The sequence below is a fragment of the Budorcas taxicolor genome, chromosome 13 (genome assembly GCF_023091745.1).
Source record: "Budorcas taxicolor isolate Tak-1 chromosome 13, Takin1.1, whole genome shotgun sequence".
Taxonomy (NCBI): Eukaryota; Metazoa; Chordata; class Mammalia; order Artiodactyla; family Bovidae; genus Budorcas; species Budorcas taxicolor.
In genome coordinates, this window is record NC_068922.1 from 21153863 (window position 1) to 21170262 (window position 16400).

Genomic DNA, 16400 nt, shown 5'->3' on the forward strand with positions numbered 1-16400 from the left:
GGTAGCCTATCCCTTCATCAGTGGATCTTCCCAACCCAGGAACTGAGCTGGGGTCTCCTGAATTGCAGCTGGATTCTTTACCAACTGGGCTATCAGGGAAGCTCATCAGGAAGCTATCAGGGAAGGAGTGGAGAGTAATTAAACACAAACCAACATTGTGTGCTTGATGTTTTGTCACAGCCCTTGTTCTGTGATCAGTGGGAATGACCTGTTGCTGGTGGGAAGTCATTCTCCTCGTCTGCTGAGGATGGCTTGAGGACCTACTCTGGATTGGTCCTGCCACTTCTCCTTTATGGTTAATGGGCTGGGATGCGCCTTCCTTGGGAAGAGAAGATCAACCATGACACTTCAGGGAGCGTATCTGAGACTTGGTGACTTGAATGGCAAAATATAGCTCAGTGATTCTAAAACTACAGCATATTTTTTAAAGCTCATAAAATTGGCCCAAAGTGCCAGAAATCCCCATTTTGGACTGCCTTCAAGGCGATGAGAGCTCAGACACTGACTCATCGAACTGTTTCCTTATTAACAGATGTGGTACCAAACATTTTTGAGGATTGAAAAAATAAGCTGTTGTTCAAACCCTGTGAGTTTCTTAACTACAAAGCTCTCTTAACCTCTTAATCTTGAGACTTTGGGGATTTCAAAGGAAATCTGGTCACGATGTATCAATATACATACTCAGTTTTGTTGTTGTTTATCTTTAACTCATCCAAATGCTATTTGGCCAAAGACACTTATTATATTTGAGAAATCTTTTGAGTCATTTATAAACTGTTGGGCGCTCTATTTCTTTCAGCCAGGAAGTTGCAGTTGCCAGCATTAAGCAGAAAGTATGTTATTGAGTTTAAGCTTTATTTAGAAAGAATGAGGTTTTGTGTGTTTGTGAACAGATTTATTTCACTGACCGTCCACTCCAAACATCACGTAACAGTTGAAATTTCCCTTAGCATTAAATATACTGTCAGAAAAGTCTCCCCTAATTAAAACAACAATTATCATTTTGACAAAATATAAATACATTTATGTTCAACACAATAGAAGAGAAAAGTTTATGAAAGACTCCCACAGGAGTAAAAAAATCCAAGGATTTATCTTTCTTGGTGTTGTGCCATGTTCTTCTGAGGGTTTGGTATTGGTGTACGTACTCATTAAACCAAATACTTGTTATTCAGTGTAGGCAGAAAAAATGGTTTATCCAAGTGTTACACTGAGGTACTGGAAAAGGAAATCACAATCCACTCCAGTATTCCTGCCGTGTGAAATCCTACAGACAGAGGAGCCTGGCAGGCTACAGTTCACAGGGTCACAAGAGTAGAACATAACTTACTGACGAAACCATCACCAGCACACCGAGGCAAGTAAAGATAACTTTTAAAAAATTCATGCCAGTCAATAGAAGGTGGGGTTGGGAGGGGAGAACTTAGCAAGCTCCATTGGTACTTCCACTTGAATAGGTTGATTGACTTTTTTTCTAGCCAAAACTGAGGTGTGAATGCTGCTCTATATTTGTATAAATAAAATTGAGAATCTTCAACTGATTCCCCCATTGTTAGTTATTAATATACACTTTATCCACTTCTCTCAGATTTGATATAGAGCTAGCAATTATGTTGACATTCCTGCTGAGTGGAGGGCCTATTTCCTTAGCAGGGGTATATAACAGGGCTTATAATGTCCTTATCCATTCATAGTGAAAACATTGACACAGAAGTAGAAAATGATTTTTCAGAGCAGCGAAGGAATTAATAGAGTTCTGAATAAAAGTTTTTTGAAAAAAGGCTTTTCATCCCCACACTTGTACTTAACCCTCAGGCAATCTGTGTAAATCATTTGGAGGAGATCTGGAAAGATGACCTAACATGTGTGTCCAGTTTTTTCCTACCAAGGGATAAATTTTGGTAAAGACATTCAACTTCTTGATGGTCCAATTCCTGCATTTATAGCGTAGGTATTGGTGCTTGCGGGTTCTCTTGCAATTCAGGCGATGAGTGAGCATGAGTAAAACCTACTATACTTCCCAGATGGCAGATGTTGTCTCCTAGGGCCCGCTTTATTGCCATCCATAGAGATACTATAATGGCTTGTTCCATATGACAATGAAGTTGTATTTCTTATCTATTACCTCTCCATGCTTTGCGGGGGGAGCGGAGATTGGCAGGAAAGAATTCAAAATCAGGGTGAAGTGGAAGGTCTGCAAACTGCAAGTGCAGAGAATATAAATTTGTGGGCCTGCTCCAGAAGCACAGTTAACTCACTTAACTTCCAGCCGTGACACCAGTGAGCTGTATTTAACATCAAAGCACCAGAGAAGGTCACCCAGGTCCCACAGGAAAGTCTGTCAAACTTATTTCAGCTCAGCTGGCATCCCGAGGAAGCTGAAAGCATGGAGAGCTTAGTAGCCTCTGCCCGCTGGTGGTACATGATAGCACTCAGGCAATTTTGTGCTGAATGGGCCCTGTGTGTGGACAGTCCGGTAGGTATAACAGACTTGCACACCAGTAAGGGAGTTGCTAGGAGTGTGGATTCATTTCTATTCCATGTCAGAAGGGCATGTTGAAGCCTTGGTCTTTTATTATTGCTGTTGTTTTTAAGTTAATAACATCTGCATGAATATCCTTGAAAAAAAGTAAAGGACAATATCTATGTGTTTGATCATGGAATTTTATGCCAAATTATATGCTACTTAGCTCACCTGCACTTTGCACGAAGTGCAACGGGGCAGTAGTTGAAGTCACAGGTGTTTGAGTCAGCTTTTCTGCTCCGGATCTACCCATCCCTAAAATAGGCTTTCATCAGCCCCTCTAAGGTGGTACTTCAGTGAGGAATAAGTAGCATTCGTTGAGTTGGAATTGCCTGCTGTTTTCCACACAGTGAAATGAGAAAGCATGCAGCCTGAGAAGGTTTTCACTGACTGCTCTGTGCCAGGGTTTATCAGCTACACAGTACATTCATTGCACCTACCCACTGAAAGACGAGTTCCCACGTATGGACATTTAGTGCGTCCACATGTGTGCGTTAAGCAGAACAAGAGAACTGTAATGTCAGGGAGATAGGCTTGGTATTTTTCTTTATTTTTCAATATAGGACAAACGAGTAAACGAGGAAATTTTTGAGCCTAAAAGAAGTGACACAAAATATAATTCTATCTGGCAGATTTGTACCAGAAGCAAATTTAGAGAAGCAAAATTGCCAGTTTCTTGCACAACAGTCTCCACAGTGTCTGAATCTGCGACTTTATACCAATTCCATGGAAGCAAATAAAAGTGAGAAAAACAGTAATGTCTACTCATGCTTAGTCAAGGATCCAGGTGAGATTCTGTCCCCATATGAATGGACACTGTTGCCATTCTAGCTTAATCTAATGGGCATTACAGTTTTGCATTGAGTAGGTGGACTCAAATGAAAAATTAATTAATGAATATAATGGCCTTTTAAACTGTAAAAAGAGTAAAGTTTGAAAAGAGTCAACAACCTACATGAGGGTGTTTTTTGTTTTTGTTTTTTTTGTCTGTTGGATTATTTTGTCTGAACATCACCAAAAGGAGTAGAGAAGGGATTGTCTGTTTACAGGAAGCATCTGAGGACAGAAATCTACAGGATTACAGCACTGAGCCCACTGTGGCTGGGAAATGTACTAGGTACTACAGGGAAAGGATGATGGAATCGCTTTCTCAAGGATCTAAGATGGGGGGAAGTGGACCGAGGCAGACTTTATTTCCATGCTTTCCTATGGACGTTGTCATATTGTGGAGGAGACATTAAAATCAGAGTAGACTCTTCAATGTCAGTCTTGCTTAAAGTATGTCCTCCCGCATTCCCTTTGAGAAAAGTGGCCTCGTGGGAAGAAATGAGAAAGCATGTAGTGTGGGGAGTTGTGCAGAACTGCTGAAAAGAGACATGTCCTGTGGCATTTCAGTGAGACAGGATGGTGATTGCAATATCTATTGACACGAAGTGAATGGCAGCCCTTGAAAGTTTGATCACTGCATTATCTACTAAGATAGACTTGAGAAGTCGGTACCTCCTGATGTAGAGGGTTCTGCAGTTTGGATAGTGATTATTGTCCCAACTCTTTCCATTTCTTTTCTCATCCTTCTTTCTTTCTTTTTTATTGTAGTGTAATCAATACACATTGTTACATTAGTTCCTGATGTACAACAAAGTGAATCAACTTAACAAGTGTCCCCTCGCTGCTGAGCCTCCCTCTCTGCCCCATCCCACCCCTACAGGTCATCACAGAGCGCCAGGCTGAGCCGCCTGTGCCAAGCAGCAACTTCCCACCAGCTATCTGTTTTAAACATGGCAGTGTATATATATCAAGGCTACTCTCCCAATTTGTCCCAGCCTCCCTTCCCCCATGTCCACACACCCATTCTCTGTGTCTGCATCTCCCTTCCTGCTATGCAAATAGGTTCATCTGTACCATTTTTCTAGACTCTGCATGCATGCGTTAATACATGATATTTGTTTTTCTCTTTCTCATTTCTAGTGCTTGAGTCCTAGATTCCTTTCCCTTCTCTGGCCTTATTTAACTGCTGTCCAACTCACCATAAAACTGATGTTCCTGACAAAATTTACTCTTTCATTCATCCATCCAATTTACTGTGAGTGTTTAACACATTCCAGTTGCTCTGCTAGAATTCTGAGAATAAAAAAGATGAGAGGTAAACCCCACATTGAGAAACTAGCGCGCAAAGCAGTGAAACACAGTGAAACATGCTAGGTGATGGAGCGTGTGCCTTGGACGCACCATGGCCGGGTAGGGAGGGCTGGCAGAGTGTGGGAGAGCTTCCCAGAGGAAATTGGTATTTGGCTTGGCTTTCAAAAGATGAGATGACATTTTTCTGATAAAGGCAGAATAAAGGGCAATTCAGGTAAAGAGACAAATTTACAATAGCAGAGAATCGTGAAAAGGTGTAGTATCTTCATAGAATAATAATAGGTTCAATGGCACTAAATCTTAAGTTCATGATAGGCTGTGAAGGACTTGAAGTCTGGAGGAGGAAGTAAGTACAAGGTTATGCTGGGCATTGTCCACCCTTTTATAAGATTTTTGCCTTAGGTGTCGGGAAATGAACAAGTATGTTAAGGCTTTTACAAAAATAGCCTATTTTTTTTTTATGCTAACAGACCATATTTATTGCAAAATTTAGAAAAACAAGTAAGTGAGCAGAAGATAAAGAGCACTCACATCCCACTGACAGGGTGGGGACACTGGGGAGTCCATCTGGTGATAAAGTGTGTCAGAACCAAGGGTCACCCTTGGGTGGGGCTTAGCTGAACTTCCTGTGACAGGGAGCCTGAAGAGCAGTCTGGTCAGGGTGGGCTTTATTGTAGACAGGTCCCTCATCCTTTCTTCCATCCTAGAGTGACCCAGAGGGAGATAAAGGCTTTTTGTCCTATAATAATGGACCCATTCTCTAGAGGGTGTCAGTTTTGTTTAATCTTTTAATCTATGTTTTAATTTTATCTTTGGGTGCACTGGGTCTTTGTTGCAGCCACAGCCTTCTCTAATTGCATCAAATAGGGATTACGCTGTAGTCACTGTGTGCAAGCTTTTTATGGTGGTGGCTTCTATTGTTGTGGAGCATGGACTCTAGTCACGTGGACTCAGTACTTGTGGCTTGTGGGCTTAGTTGCCCCATGACTTGTGGAATCTTCCTGGACCAGGGATCGAACCCATGTCCCCTGTCTTGTCAGTTAGACTCCTAACCCCTGGACCATCAAGGGAGCTTGAGGGGGTTGGTTTTCTACAGGAAAGCTGCAGTGGGGCTTGAACCATGGATGTATACCCAGCTCTCAGATTTCCATCTTGGAGAGTTAGCCTAAAGCCTAAAGTGATTCTAGAAATGCCTCTGTACATGGAATCATAAGATTCTTCTTCAGCAATATGAAATGTGAAATAGACTGTCAAGGGAATCTATATTTCTTTGTGGAAACTTCTTCTCACCTTTTAATAACTGATTGATACATTTTTAAACAGTAATCTTTTAAAAAATCATGTTCTAAAGTTTGCCTGAGTCAGTTTCCTTCTGGCTTTGAAGTTATTTGTACACAAATATAAACAAGATTAGCTTTTCTTCTCCTGGCCAGAATCAGAGTATAAGCGATGGCTAACACAAAGCTATGGGTCAGGAAGAGAAAAAAAAAGACAAATCTGCTTTTCCACCCAGACACTCAGAATTATGGACTGCTCAGGTGGCTCAGTGGTAAAGAACCCCCCAGTCAATGCAGAAGCCACAGGAGACACAGGTTCAATCCCTGGGATGGGAACATCTCCCAGAGGAGGCAGAGGCAACCCACTCCAGTATTCTTGCCTGGGAAATCCTCTGGATAGAGGCGCCGGGCAGGCTACAGTTCATTGGGTTGCAAAGAGTCGAACACAACCGAGCACGCATGTACTCTGAAATATAGCCCCTGATACTAGAACCTGTGGATTGGTTACACCTCCTGAGAAAAGGGAAGAAAGAATAATTTTCATTGCCACTTTATGTTAGTGTTCTGAAAACTCATTTCATTCTCTGGGATATTCATATTTAATTGGTGAAAATTACTCTAAAGCTAGAACTTTTCTAACAATCATTATTCTGAAATCACTGTAGAATTGAGTTTTCTTGGGTGATCGGTCTGCTTAGAGATTCCATAAGGACAGTTTCTCCAGTGTCCTGAGGAAGGTCCTTCAGCCATCAGTTCATGCTCTTGAAAGAGCACATTCTCATTTCTCTTTTTGCCCCAAGGATTTCATTTCCCAGCACATTTTTTTTTTTCCTTTGCTTTTTGGTACATTTTAAGTTCCCCAAATTCCCTATTACCATTTCAGTATGAAATATTATCCTCTTTCTAGGCCCCCAATTCGAAAATTCCAACCTGGGAGATTATTTCATTAAGAAGATGACTGAAATCAGTTTTTAAAGTGGAGATACTATATCTCAATTGGAAATGGAACTTCAGGAGCAAACATTTACTGGTTTAAAGAAAAATCTTTCTTAAAAAAAAAAAAGCTGGGATGTTTTTTCCACTTGAGCTCACTGGAAACCACTAATAAGGTCTTTAGCTGTGTGATCTCAGCATAATTCATGGTTGTCGAGAGGAATATTTGCCGACTTAGAGGATATGTTGACTCTTATCAATGAAATGCAGTCAGGCTGGTATTTATAGTCAGATTTTAAAAATTTCAAGCACACTGGACTTATTCCAAATACATAGTAAAACTGCAAAAAAAATAGCATGCCATGATAAGCAGAAGTGTAGGCTAATTTGGTAAAATGTGTCAGCTACGTTTGGGAAGATAGCTAAACAAGCGAAAACAGATTTTACAAAGAAAAAGCACAGGTGTTCCAGGTGCTGAAAGATGGGACAGGTATCAGCACGTGTTACCTCCTCAAATGTCAAGAACCAGGGGGAGGAAAGCTTGTGTGGTTCTTCAGATACCCTTGTTGACTCAGTGTAAATGCGGTACAGGAAGAGGGTGTCAGTGAACCCATTCCCCCTAGGAATTGAACTCAAGTTCTTCAGAAGCAGGAGCAGGCTCCAGCTGGCACATTCCTCTCCTTTCCAGCACCCACCGCTGCCTCCTTCCCTTCCGCTCTCATCTCTCAATGTTGGGAGCAGCCTCTGATTTGCCCAGGGCACCAGGCTGTGAGCCAAGCTTATTTTAATGACTATCCTTAAGCTTCAGCCAAACAGATGTTTTACAGGTGCACATTGTTGGGCAATTCACAGTTAATACATTATTTAAAAGGTGCCCGTAAATCATTTAAAAATGTATTTTAAATATTTGTTCTGGTGGGCTTTCTCATTAAAGGAGCCCTACAGCAAATCTTTCTTGAAAGAAGGATCTCTTTATGATGTCAGTAACTATCAGCAGCCCCTAGGTTTGGCCTTGTATATATTTGATGGATTGAAAGCAGGGTAGAGCTTTATTTTCAGGCTGTTACCCTCTGCAGAGGTCCAAATTCAGCTTCACCAGCTCCCTTATCAATTTTTATAATATATTTATTTATTTTTAATTGGAGGATAATTGCTTTAAAGTATTGTGTTGGTTTCTGCCAAACATCAACATGAATCAGCCATAGGTATACATATGTCCCCTCCCTCCTGAACCTCCCTCCCAACTCCTTCCCCATCCCACCCCTCTAGTTTATTACAGAGGCCCTGAGTCGTACCGCAAACTCCCATTGGCTAGCTATTTTACATATGGTAATGTATGTTTCCAGGTTACTCTCTGCATATATCCCACTGTCTCCTTTCTCCCCCAACAGATAGAGTCCCTTATCAATTTTGTTGCTGCGTGCCTCACTGGAGGGTCAGATGGTTTGGTAGGAGGGAGGCAAATTGTCTACAATACCTCTCTTTTCCTGCTTTGCAGTGTCCTTTCAGGCTTTCCTGCAAGTTCCGTATTTCTGTGAATGAACCTTAATGAAAACTCATACACTCGCATAAATAACTAGATCCTCAAGGATGACAAATTTGGGAAACAATACCTAATGTGTTTAGTTTCAAAACAGGAAATACCTTCTAATTTGGGAAGTTTGGGTACATGTGTATATTTAAATTAAATAGTGAAATCTAATAAAAACTTCCTGCCTGAAGGACTTGCATGTCTGTGCAAACAGATTTTTTTGAGCGTGTATCACATCACGTGCTGTTTTCAATATCCTACCCATCCCAGTGGGTCTCGGGTCAATGTCTCTTCCTGCTTGTGTCATGGAACATAGCTTTTGCAATTTTCATTACAAATTTGACAAAGTAACAGATACCAGCTCAATTCCTGATATTATTCTTACTTCTGATTTACTTATCTTCTAGATTTTTCCACAGGTCAAATTTTTCCATTTCTCTTGTCTTTCTTCCCAATTTCTTTATTTTCTTTCCTCTCGGTATGAATACAACATGTGTCTTTCCTGATCTTGATCATCTTACCTTCTAGCCTTTCTATTTATGCCCAGATCATGCAGTCAGTCAACTGAAGTTATCAGAGAGGCTCTTCTGACAGGGTTCCAAATCTCTTTTGACAGATATTAAAATAAACATGTACTTTTAAAGACTTTTCAGCTTCTTTCATTTATTTTTATTTGTTTGGCACACTCTATGGCATTTTCTGATTTCCTTTTATTTTTGATTTTCTGCTTTAGGATTATGTTTTCTTCTGCACAGTGAGACACCATCCACATGTGCAGTCAACTGAAGGAACACAAAAGATAGCTTTCCACATGAAATGACTTAAGTAAATTGTAATGTTTTGATAGATTACCCTCATATCTCACATTGGAGGTCTTGGTTGCAAAGCCCAAAGTCAGAATGTTATGGGGAAAATAAACACAAAAAAACACCTTCCTTTTGAGCATGGTTGAGTACCATCCTTTCCAAATTAGATATTCTCCTAAACTCATCATGCTCTGCTTAAGTAATCCATTACCTTTGAGATACACAGAATCAAGTCCATGACTTTGGGTCAACTCAAAAGTGGGTTCTATCCCTGGGTTGGAAAGACCCCCTGGAGAAGGAAATGACAACCCACTCCAGTATTCTTGCATGGGAAATCCCATGGACAGAGGCGACTGATGGTTACACTCTGGGGTGGCAAAGAGTCAGACAACTGAGCACAGCACAGCATCCAGACCTAAGTGATATTCTGCTCCTTCTGTGATTCACTCACTAAAGTGAAGCAGACTTTTCAATGGTTTATTTTTTTATTAATATTTTATTGAAGTATAGTTGACTTACAATGTTTCAGGTACACAGCAAGGTGATTCAGTTATACTTATACACCTATATTATTTTTTTAATTACTTTCCATTATAGGTTATTACAAGAAATTGATTATAGTTCCCTATGCTATACAGTAAACTTTTTTTTTTTTAGAGGAGGACAACACATTTAGTTTTATTTCAATCAAATCACAACACTTTCTTTTCCAACTGATGCAAAGTGCGTCTACAATTTTCTATTACAGATCCACTTTAAAAGGTTTTCTCTGACTTTGTTTCCCCCAAACAGAGGAATATTCCCAAATTCTTCCTCAAGTAAAAATAAAAACTCCATTCCAGTAAATGGCAATACATGAAATTACAGTAAACCAGACATTTGAAAGGATAGCCAAGAAGTCTTCCAACAGTTTATTAGAAAGAATGTAGACATTAAAAAAAATCCTCACTGTCATGAACATAAATTGAGGTTTTCAGCCCAGGTACACGCTGAATCCAAAAAAAAAAAAAGGAATAAAAAAATCCAATAGTGTATTAACATTTTTTTCCACTCATTTGCCATACTGACAGTGCAAATACAAATTTGGTCTAAATGTACAGACTCTCAAGCAACAATGTACAGCCTTTCTTCGTCCTCCATGCTAAGAGATGTAAAAGTTTAAGGGTCAAACAATACCAAATGTACAGGCTTCAAAACCATCTAAGTTAGGGCATTCACTAGTTTTAGCTAAGATACATCTGAAACACTGACAAGTGATCACTTACATACAATAATGTGAAGTAAATTTTCTGAAAAATAAAACTTTAGTGGAACAATCCTGAAGGATATGGCAGAGGAATAACATGTTACCAGTTTAAAAGTATCAACCAATTCTTTCAGCCACTTTTGAGTCCATGTTCTAAAATCTAAAATTTAGTTACTTTCCCTAAACCAGAGAGCTTCCTATCATGTCAGTACCTAAGTTATGAGTAAAGGAGACTTAGGTGAGATTTTTATTTATCACAACTGCTGTGTCAATTGCCTAGGACCTCAACAGCATCATGGAAATCTGGGAAATGTTCATGCACAAGGTTATTGCCTTAGCTGACTTAAAACTGCCCCATACAATGGTACATATCAACCCTTAGTGAAGCCTTAAAAAAAACAAACAGGTTGAAAAATGGGTTAAAGGAGGCAAATACAGCATCTGCCTTTAGAGCTATCAACTCAGGAATTCTCTCAATTATGAAATCTTGCAGAGAAGTTATTTTTCTTTCTCAAAATCCAGTGATGACAATATCCCTTACTCCAGATCTGGCATTTTTTCATCATCACTGTCTTGTGAATCATCATCTGCTCCATCTACTTCTGGTAAATCTACATCCTCATCACCACCCATGTTGTTCATCATCTCAGAGAAACGATCAAAATTAGACATGTCCTCGTCAGAATCATCTTCCCAGTCTTTCCAATTATTCAAGTCCACACTAAGCCAATTAAGCTTTGCCCTTTCTTTCGTTAACCTTGGCCATGACTGGCCAGATTCTCCTTTTCGTAAACAACATAAAATTGATCTGTCCGTTCTTTTATGCTTGGAATCATTTGGATCAATACAGTGAAAAAGATCAATTTCATTTAAATGTTTAAAATTATCACTTCCTCCAAGACAACTGAATGTAAGTTTTGATTTTTCAAAATTTACATTAACATCTTTACTGTCTTCAACACAAAACTCAATGAAGACATAGTCCCTCCGATCGTACCACTTTGCAGAAGCAGGTTGCATCGTGAAACGGGGCAAGGGGACGGGCGAACGGGTGGGCGGGCCTCTCCGGCGGCAGCTCCTGGGCAGGCGACTCCTCTCCGGTGGCGACCCCGGTGTCTTCTCCTCAGTCGCGGCCTCTTCTCGCTTTCCTCAAGCGGCGGCGGCGGCGGCGGGCTCCTACAGTAAACTTTTGTTGCCTAGTGTGCATTTTATTTTTAAATTTATTTAGTTATTTTAGTTGGAAAATAATGACTTCACAATATTGTGATGGTTTTTGCCCTACATCAGTATGAATCAGCCATAGGTATACATATGTGCCCTCCATCCTGATCAATGGTTTCTTTTAAAGAAAAATTTCCAAAGAAAAGCCTCTGTCATATTTCCAAGGAGGTGTGTTGACTCATTAAGTCAAGAATATTTCAGCGTCAGTGTTGGCCTCAGTTAATGCCTCAGGGCTGCTCCATTTCCAGAAAGAGGAAATAGGGTCCCACTGAAGATTTAGTAGAGAAAGTTTTGAAAAAAATCATGATTAAGTAAACAAGTCACTGTTAGGGTTTTTGGCCTCTTCTTATCTTCAGTGGTAAAGAATCCCCCTGCCAATGCAGGAGACATGAGTTTGATCCCTGGGTCAGGAATATCCCTTGGAAGAAGGAAATGGCAACCCACTCCAGTATTTTTGCCTGGGAAATCCCATGGACACAGAAGCCTGGCAGGCTACAGTCCATGGGGTCGTAAAAGAGTCAGACACGACTTAGCCACTAACAACAGCGTCTTCAACACATACTTCTTTGTGATTGGGGCTGGCCTCTGAGTTCACGGGTGGTAGATGCTGGCAGGGGGAGCCTACGGCGCTTTGGCTGTCTTGATGGTCTCCCCGCAGGCTTCACCAGCACCCGGTGCCTCTGTGCATGGTCACCCTCAGGTAACAGGCTGGCTGGCTGCTGCAGCCAGGGCACACAGTGCCCCGACAGCTGACAGGTGGTGTGGCCTGGCGCTGGAGGAGTATCCTCTCCCATCTGGAAGGTGGCCAAGCTGGCACCTGGCAGGAGGAAGAGCCAAGGCAGCGAGAGCTGCGGCTCCTCTCATTTCATCTCAGAGGGAGATGTGGGCTCTCTGGCTTGGTCAGAGGAGGTGCACGTGTTCAAGAATCTCCCGTGGGAGCCCAGACTTGGCCATGGCTGCTCCTCGGGCTCCAGTGCACACATCTGGGCTGTTCCCACTGATGATCGGCTGTAGCCAGGCATCTCTTTCTCTTAGCCCAGCCACCTTACAGGCGGTTAGCATTGACGTGATTGATCTGCCTCTCGCTTTTTTTGAGTTCAGTTCATGATAATCAAAGCAGTGAAGAGTCACTCCCCAAGGATGTACACTGAGCCCATAGACAGCCTTTTGGTGTGAGTGCCATTCAAACGAATTTGCATTCTGAAAGCACTAAATGTGGAGAGAGAACCATGAGAACTCTGCCAGGGCAGTAAAGATGGGAAAAGACTAGCGTACACTATCGAAAGGAAAGTTTTGGCAGAATAACACCCAATAGATAGATGCCCTTATTGCTATTATGGATACATATAGAATTCATCAGAATCTGTTGTAAATGAAACAGACAGGTATGTGTTAATTCTCTTCTGATATAAATAAAGAAGTTTAAAACAAAATTTTAAAATTTGTTCTCAGAACATCTTGCTCTTTTTAAAAAAAAACAGTTTTATGTATGGAAGTATAATTTGCATATATAAAAATGCACATATTCTAATTGTAAGCATGATATCTTCTTACTAGGGAACCAGCACCCTGATGATAAAACAGAACATTCCTAGTACCCCAGAAGTACTGAGTGCTTTTTTTGATCACTTTTCCCCACTTCACCTCTCTTGAGGTCTCCTCTACTCTGACTTGTCATCGTATAAATTGGTTTTGCCTGTTTTACACTTATATCATTAGTTGGCAAGTATTTTCTCTAATGAGCCAGACAACAAATATTTTAGGCTTGGGGGGGGGTGGGCATCAAATCTCCACTGCAACTATGCAGCTCTGCCATTGCAATGTGAAAATAGCCACAGGCAATACATAGACATTTGGGGATGGCTGTGTTCCAATAAAGCTTTATTTACAAAAACAGATGTTGACTGAATTTGCGTGTGGCTGCAGTTTGCCAGCCTCTGCTTTACATAAATGCCTGCTGGTATGTTTGTGAGATTAATCCAGTGGTGCGGTGGGGCCAGCTCACACTAGCTCGTGAGGACCAGCTGTGCGCATCTCTTCCCAGCTCAACAATCAGTGACTTCAGTGGAATATTTACACCATGGAAACTGGCAAATGCTACAAACCATGCCATCCCCTATTCCCCATTTGCTTTGGAATGTGAAAGAATAGGGTGTTAGTGACAATTCACTTCATGTCTCCTAGTTTTTGTTTCTTCATTTGTAATGAGGTTGTGGAAACACCCAGAGATAATGTGTATAACATGCTTAGTGTCTTTCATGCTGCTGCTAAGTCACTTCAGTTGTGTCCTACTCTGCGGCCCCATAGACAGCAGCCCACCAGGCTCCCCCATCCCTGGAATTCTCCAGGCAAGGATACTGGAGTGGGTTGCCATTTCCTTCTCCAATGCGTGCATGCACGCGAAGTCGCTTCAGTCATGTCTGACTGTATGTGACCCTATGGACAGCAGCCCACCAGGCTCCTCTGTCCACAATGTGCTGCTATTACCTGTTTCATCCCAAAGTGATGATCATATTCTGGAATATTTCCGGATATTAGCAGATTGTGAGAGTTCATCTTAGCACTTTCTATGTTCTAATTTTGGATCTTTGATGCTCTTAATGACGTTGGAAACATCTCTGACACTTGCCCCCCGCCCCAGTCTCCAGTTACATTGAGACGTATACCTGACTCAGCTTTTTATACCTAGAATTGGCTCTGACATTTCTATACCTAGAAATGTCCTCTGGTCCTCTGCACATTTAGCCCGTCCTCCACAACTGTCATTAAAGTTTGCCTTTTCCAAAGTGTGACACGTATCTATTTGTTAACAGTTCCCAGAATACTGCAATGTTTTTGCTAATGTTAATGGTTCCCAGTGCCCACAAGTTGGGCATCATCCCTTTCACCAAGTCATGTGTTGTCCCAATCCTTCATCTCCATTATCTACTCAGCATACTCCGGGCCTCTGGTCATGCTGATGCATCTTCTCACGTCATTTCCACCTAATCTGTAAGGGCCAGTTTCCATGATACCTCCTCACCCTCGACTTTTTTCCAACCCTCCTTCCTATCACACCCACAGCAGAATGAATTGTACCCTCATCTATGTCCCTGTGGTCATTTGAGCTTAACATTTGTTATAATGCATATCCCATTGTGTTTTAATTGGTTGCTGGTTTATCTGCCTCTCTTATTGAGTTGTGAGTTTCATGAGGACAGAGGCTTCTTCATACCATCTCACCATAACTCTGCTGGGATACAAACAGGTGGCTGGAATGTAAGCCAGAGAAACAGGGAAACCCAAGAAGGTAATAACGTGGGCTAATTGTCACACCTCATAGCAGGATCTGCCATCCCTGGGTAGGCATGTCTAACAGGAACTTCTTTCTGGATAAGGAAGGGCTCCTGGTTAAATTGACGTTTGAGAAAAAGCCAGGAACTAGTTCTTTGAACTGATTATCTCCAGAACACCTTTGGGAGAGTGTTTAACATACTTCTATGGGTGTGGCATTAGCTTTGTGGGACACAGATTGTAATTGCGGCTTTCGGCCCAGCATAAGCAGTGGCTAACACATTTCTCTTTGCCCTGGATGGCTTTTGCATTTGATTTCTCAATGGTTATAAAAACTCAAAACCTCTGTTCATGTGGTGGCATTACTAGCCTTCCTGATTTGCAAATTCCATACCTATTCTTACAACATTGCAATACATTCAATACAGCAGATGTAGCTTATCTTACATTGCCATATGCCAGTCGCACAGCTGGGACACTCAAGACTCTAACTCAGGCAAAAGCATTAAATAGTTCCTAGGGCAGGAGTCTGATCTTTCACACACAAGATTTTCAGTTACCTGGTACTGCAGGGAGATGGAAATATAGGGAGACCAAGTTGTGGATGTCCTGAAAATAGAACTGCAGAGATGGACCTGAGCTTGGTAGGCAACCAGAAGTAACTGAAGCTTGACTCAGGTTATGGGAGGGTTCAACTGGCATGTGTTCTTAGAATAAATTAGAGTAGGAAGAAACAAAATGCAGACATCCTGTGAGAAGTCTGCTACAATAGTCTGATATTGTAAGTAATGATGTAGGCTCACAGGAAGTAGCGAGGTTTCTAACTACGGTAGTGGCGGTAAGATTTTTACACACACACACACACACACACACACACACACACACACACACACACACACATACATGTATGGGCTTCCAGGTGGCACAGTGGTAAGGAATCCACCTGCCAATGCAGGAAACCCAAGAGACTCAGGTACCAGTCTGTTGAATAAAACAAATTAACCAATTAACACATTTGAATGTCCCCTCTGGGATATCTGTTTGGGAACTGTATAAATTAATGAGACAAAACATCCGTTCCTGTCAATCAAGGTCAACCCCAGGTCAGAGTTTCTCCATGAAGTTAAATTTCATCAAATTAGCTTACGGGACATGGTTTTTCCAACATAACAAGAAAATGTGTTGTGACTCCAGGATTTATCGAGTGACACTGTTAAGCTTCTCTTTCCTACTTGCATGTGAGATTTTATAATTACAAAAGCTCAGGAAAGTTAGGTTTAAAGAGGCTGAAATTTTTCTCCTCTCCGTTTTTTTTTTCTTTACAGAACTGTTACATGGTGATGTGTGGTAAGAAGAAAACAATACAGTAACTGAAAAAGATGTAATATTTATAGATTTTAGTAAAACATTCTGTTGGGCAAAATGTGACAAATGACATAAAAGGCAGAAA

The 16400-nt window shown here is 41.2% G+C and overlaps 2 protein-coding genes across 4 annotated transcripts in view; one reads left to right on the forward strand and one right to left on the reverse strand.

The window, feature by feature from the left end:
* The window catches only part of PLXDC2 (plexin domain containing 2), a 449542-nt gene that overhangs the window by 96012 nt on the left and 337130 nt on the right, over positions 1-16400 (forward strand). The gene's annotated exons all lie outside the window — the stretch shown is intronic.
* LOC128058273 (prostaglandin E synthase 3-like) lies at positions 10667-11600 on the reverse strand. Its single transcript, XM_052650671.1, has one exon. The coding sequence runs from the start codon at positions 11474-11476 to the stop codon at positions 10994-10996; it is 483 nt and encodes a 160-aa protein (XP_052506631.1). The 5' UTR covers positions 11477-11600; the 3' UTR covers positions 10667-10993.

Bases quoted from the DNA above. Each gene is read 5' to 3' on its own strand.
- LOC128058273 (XM_052650671.1), bottom strand. From the start codon at position 11,476: ATGCAACCTGCTTCTGCAAAGTGGTACGATCGGAGGGACTATGTCTTC.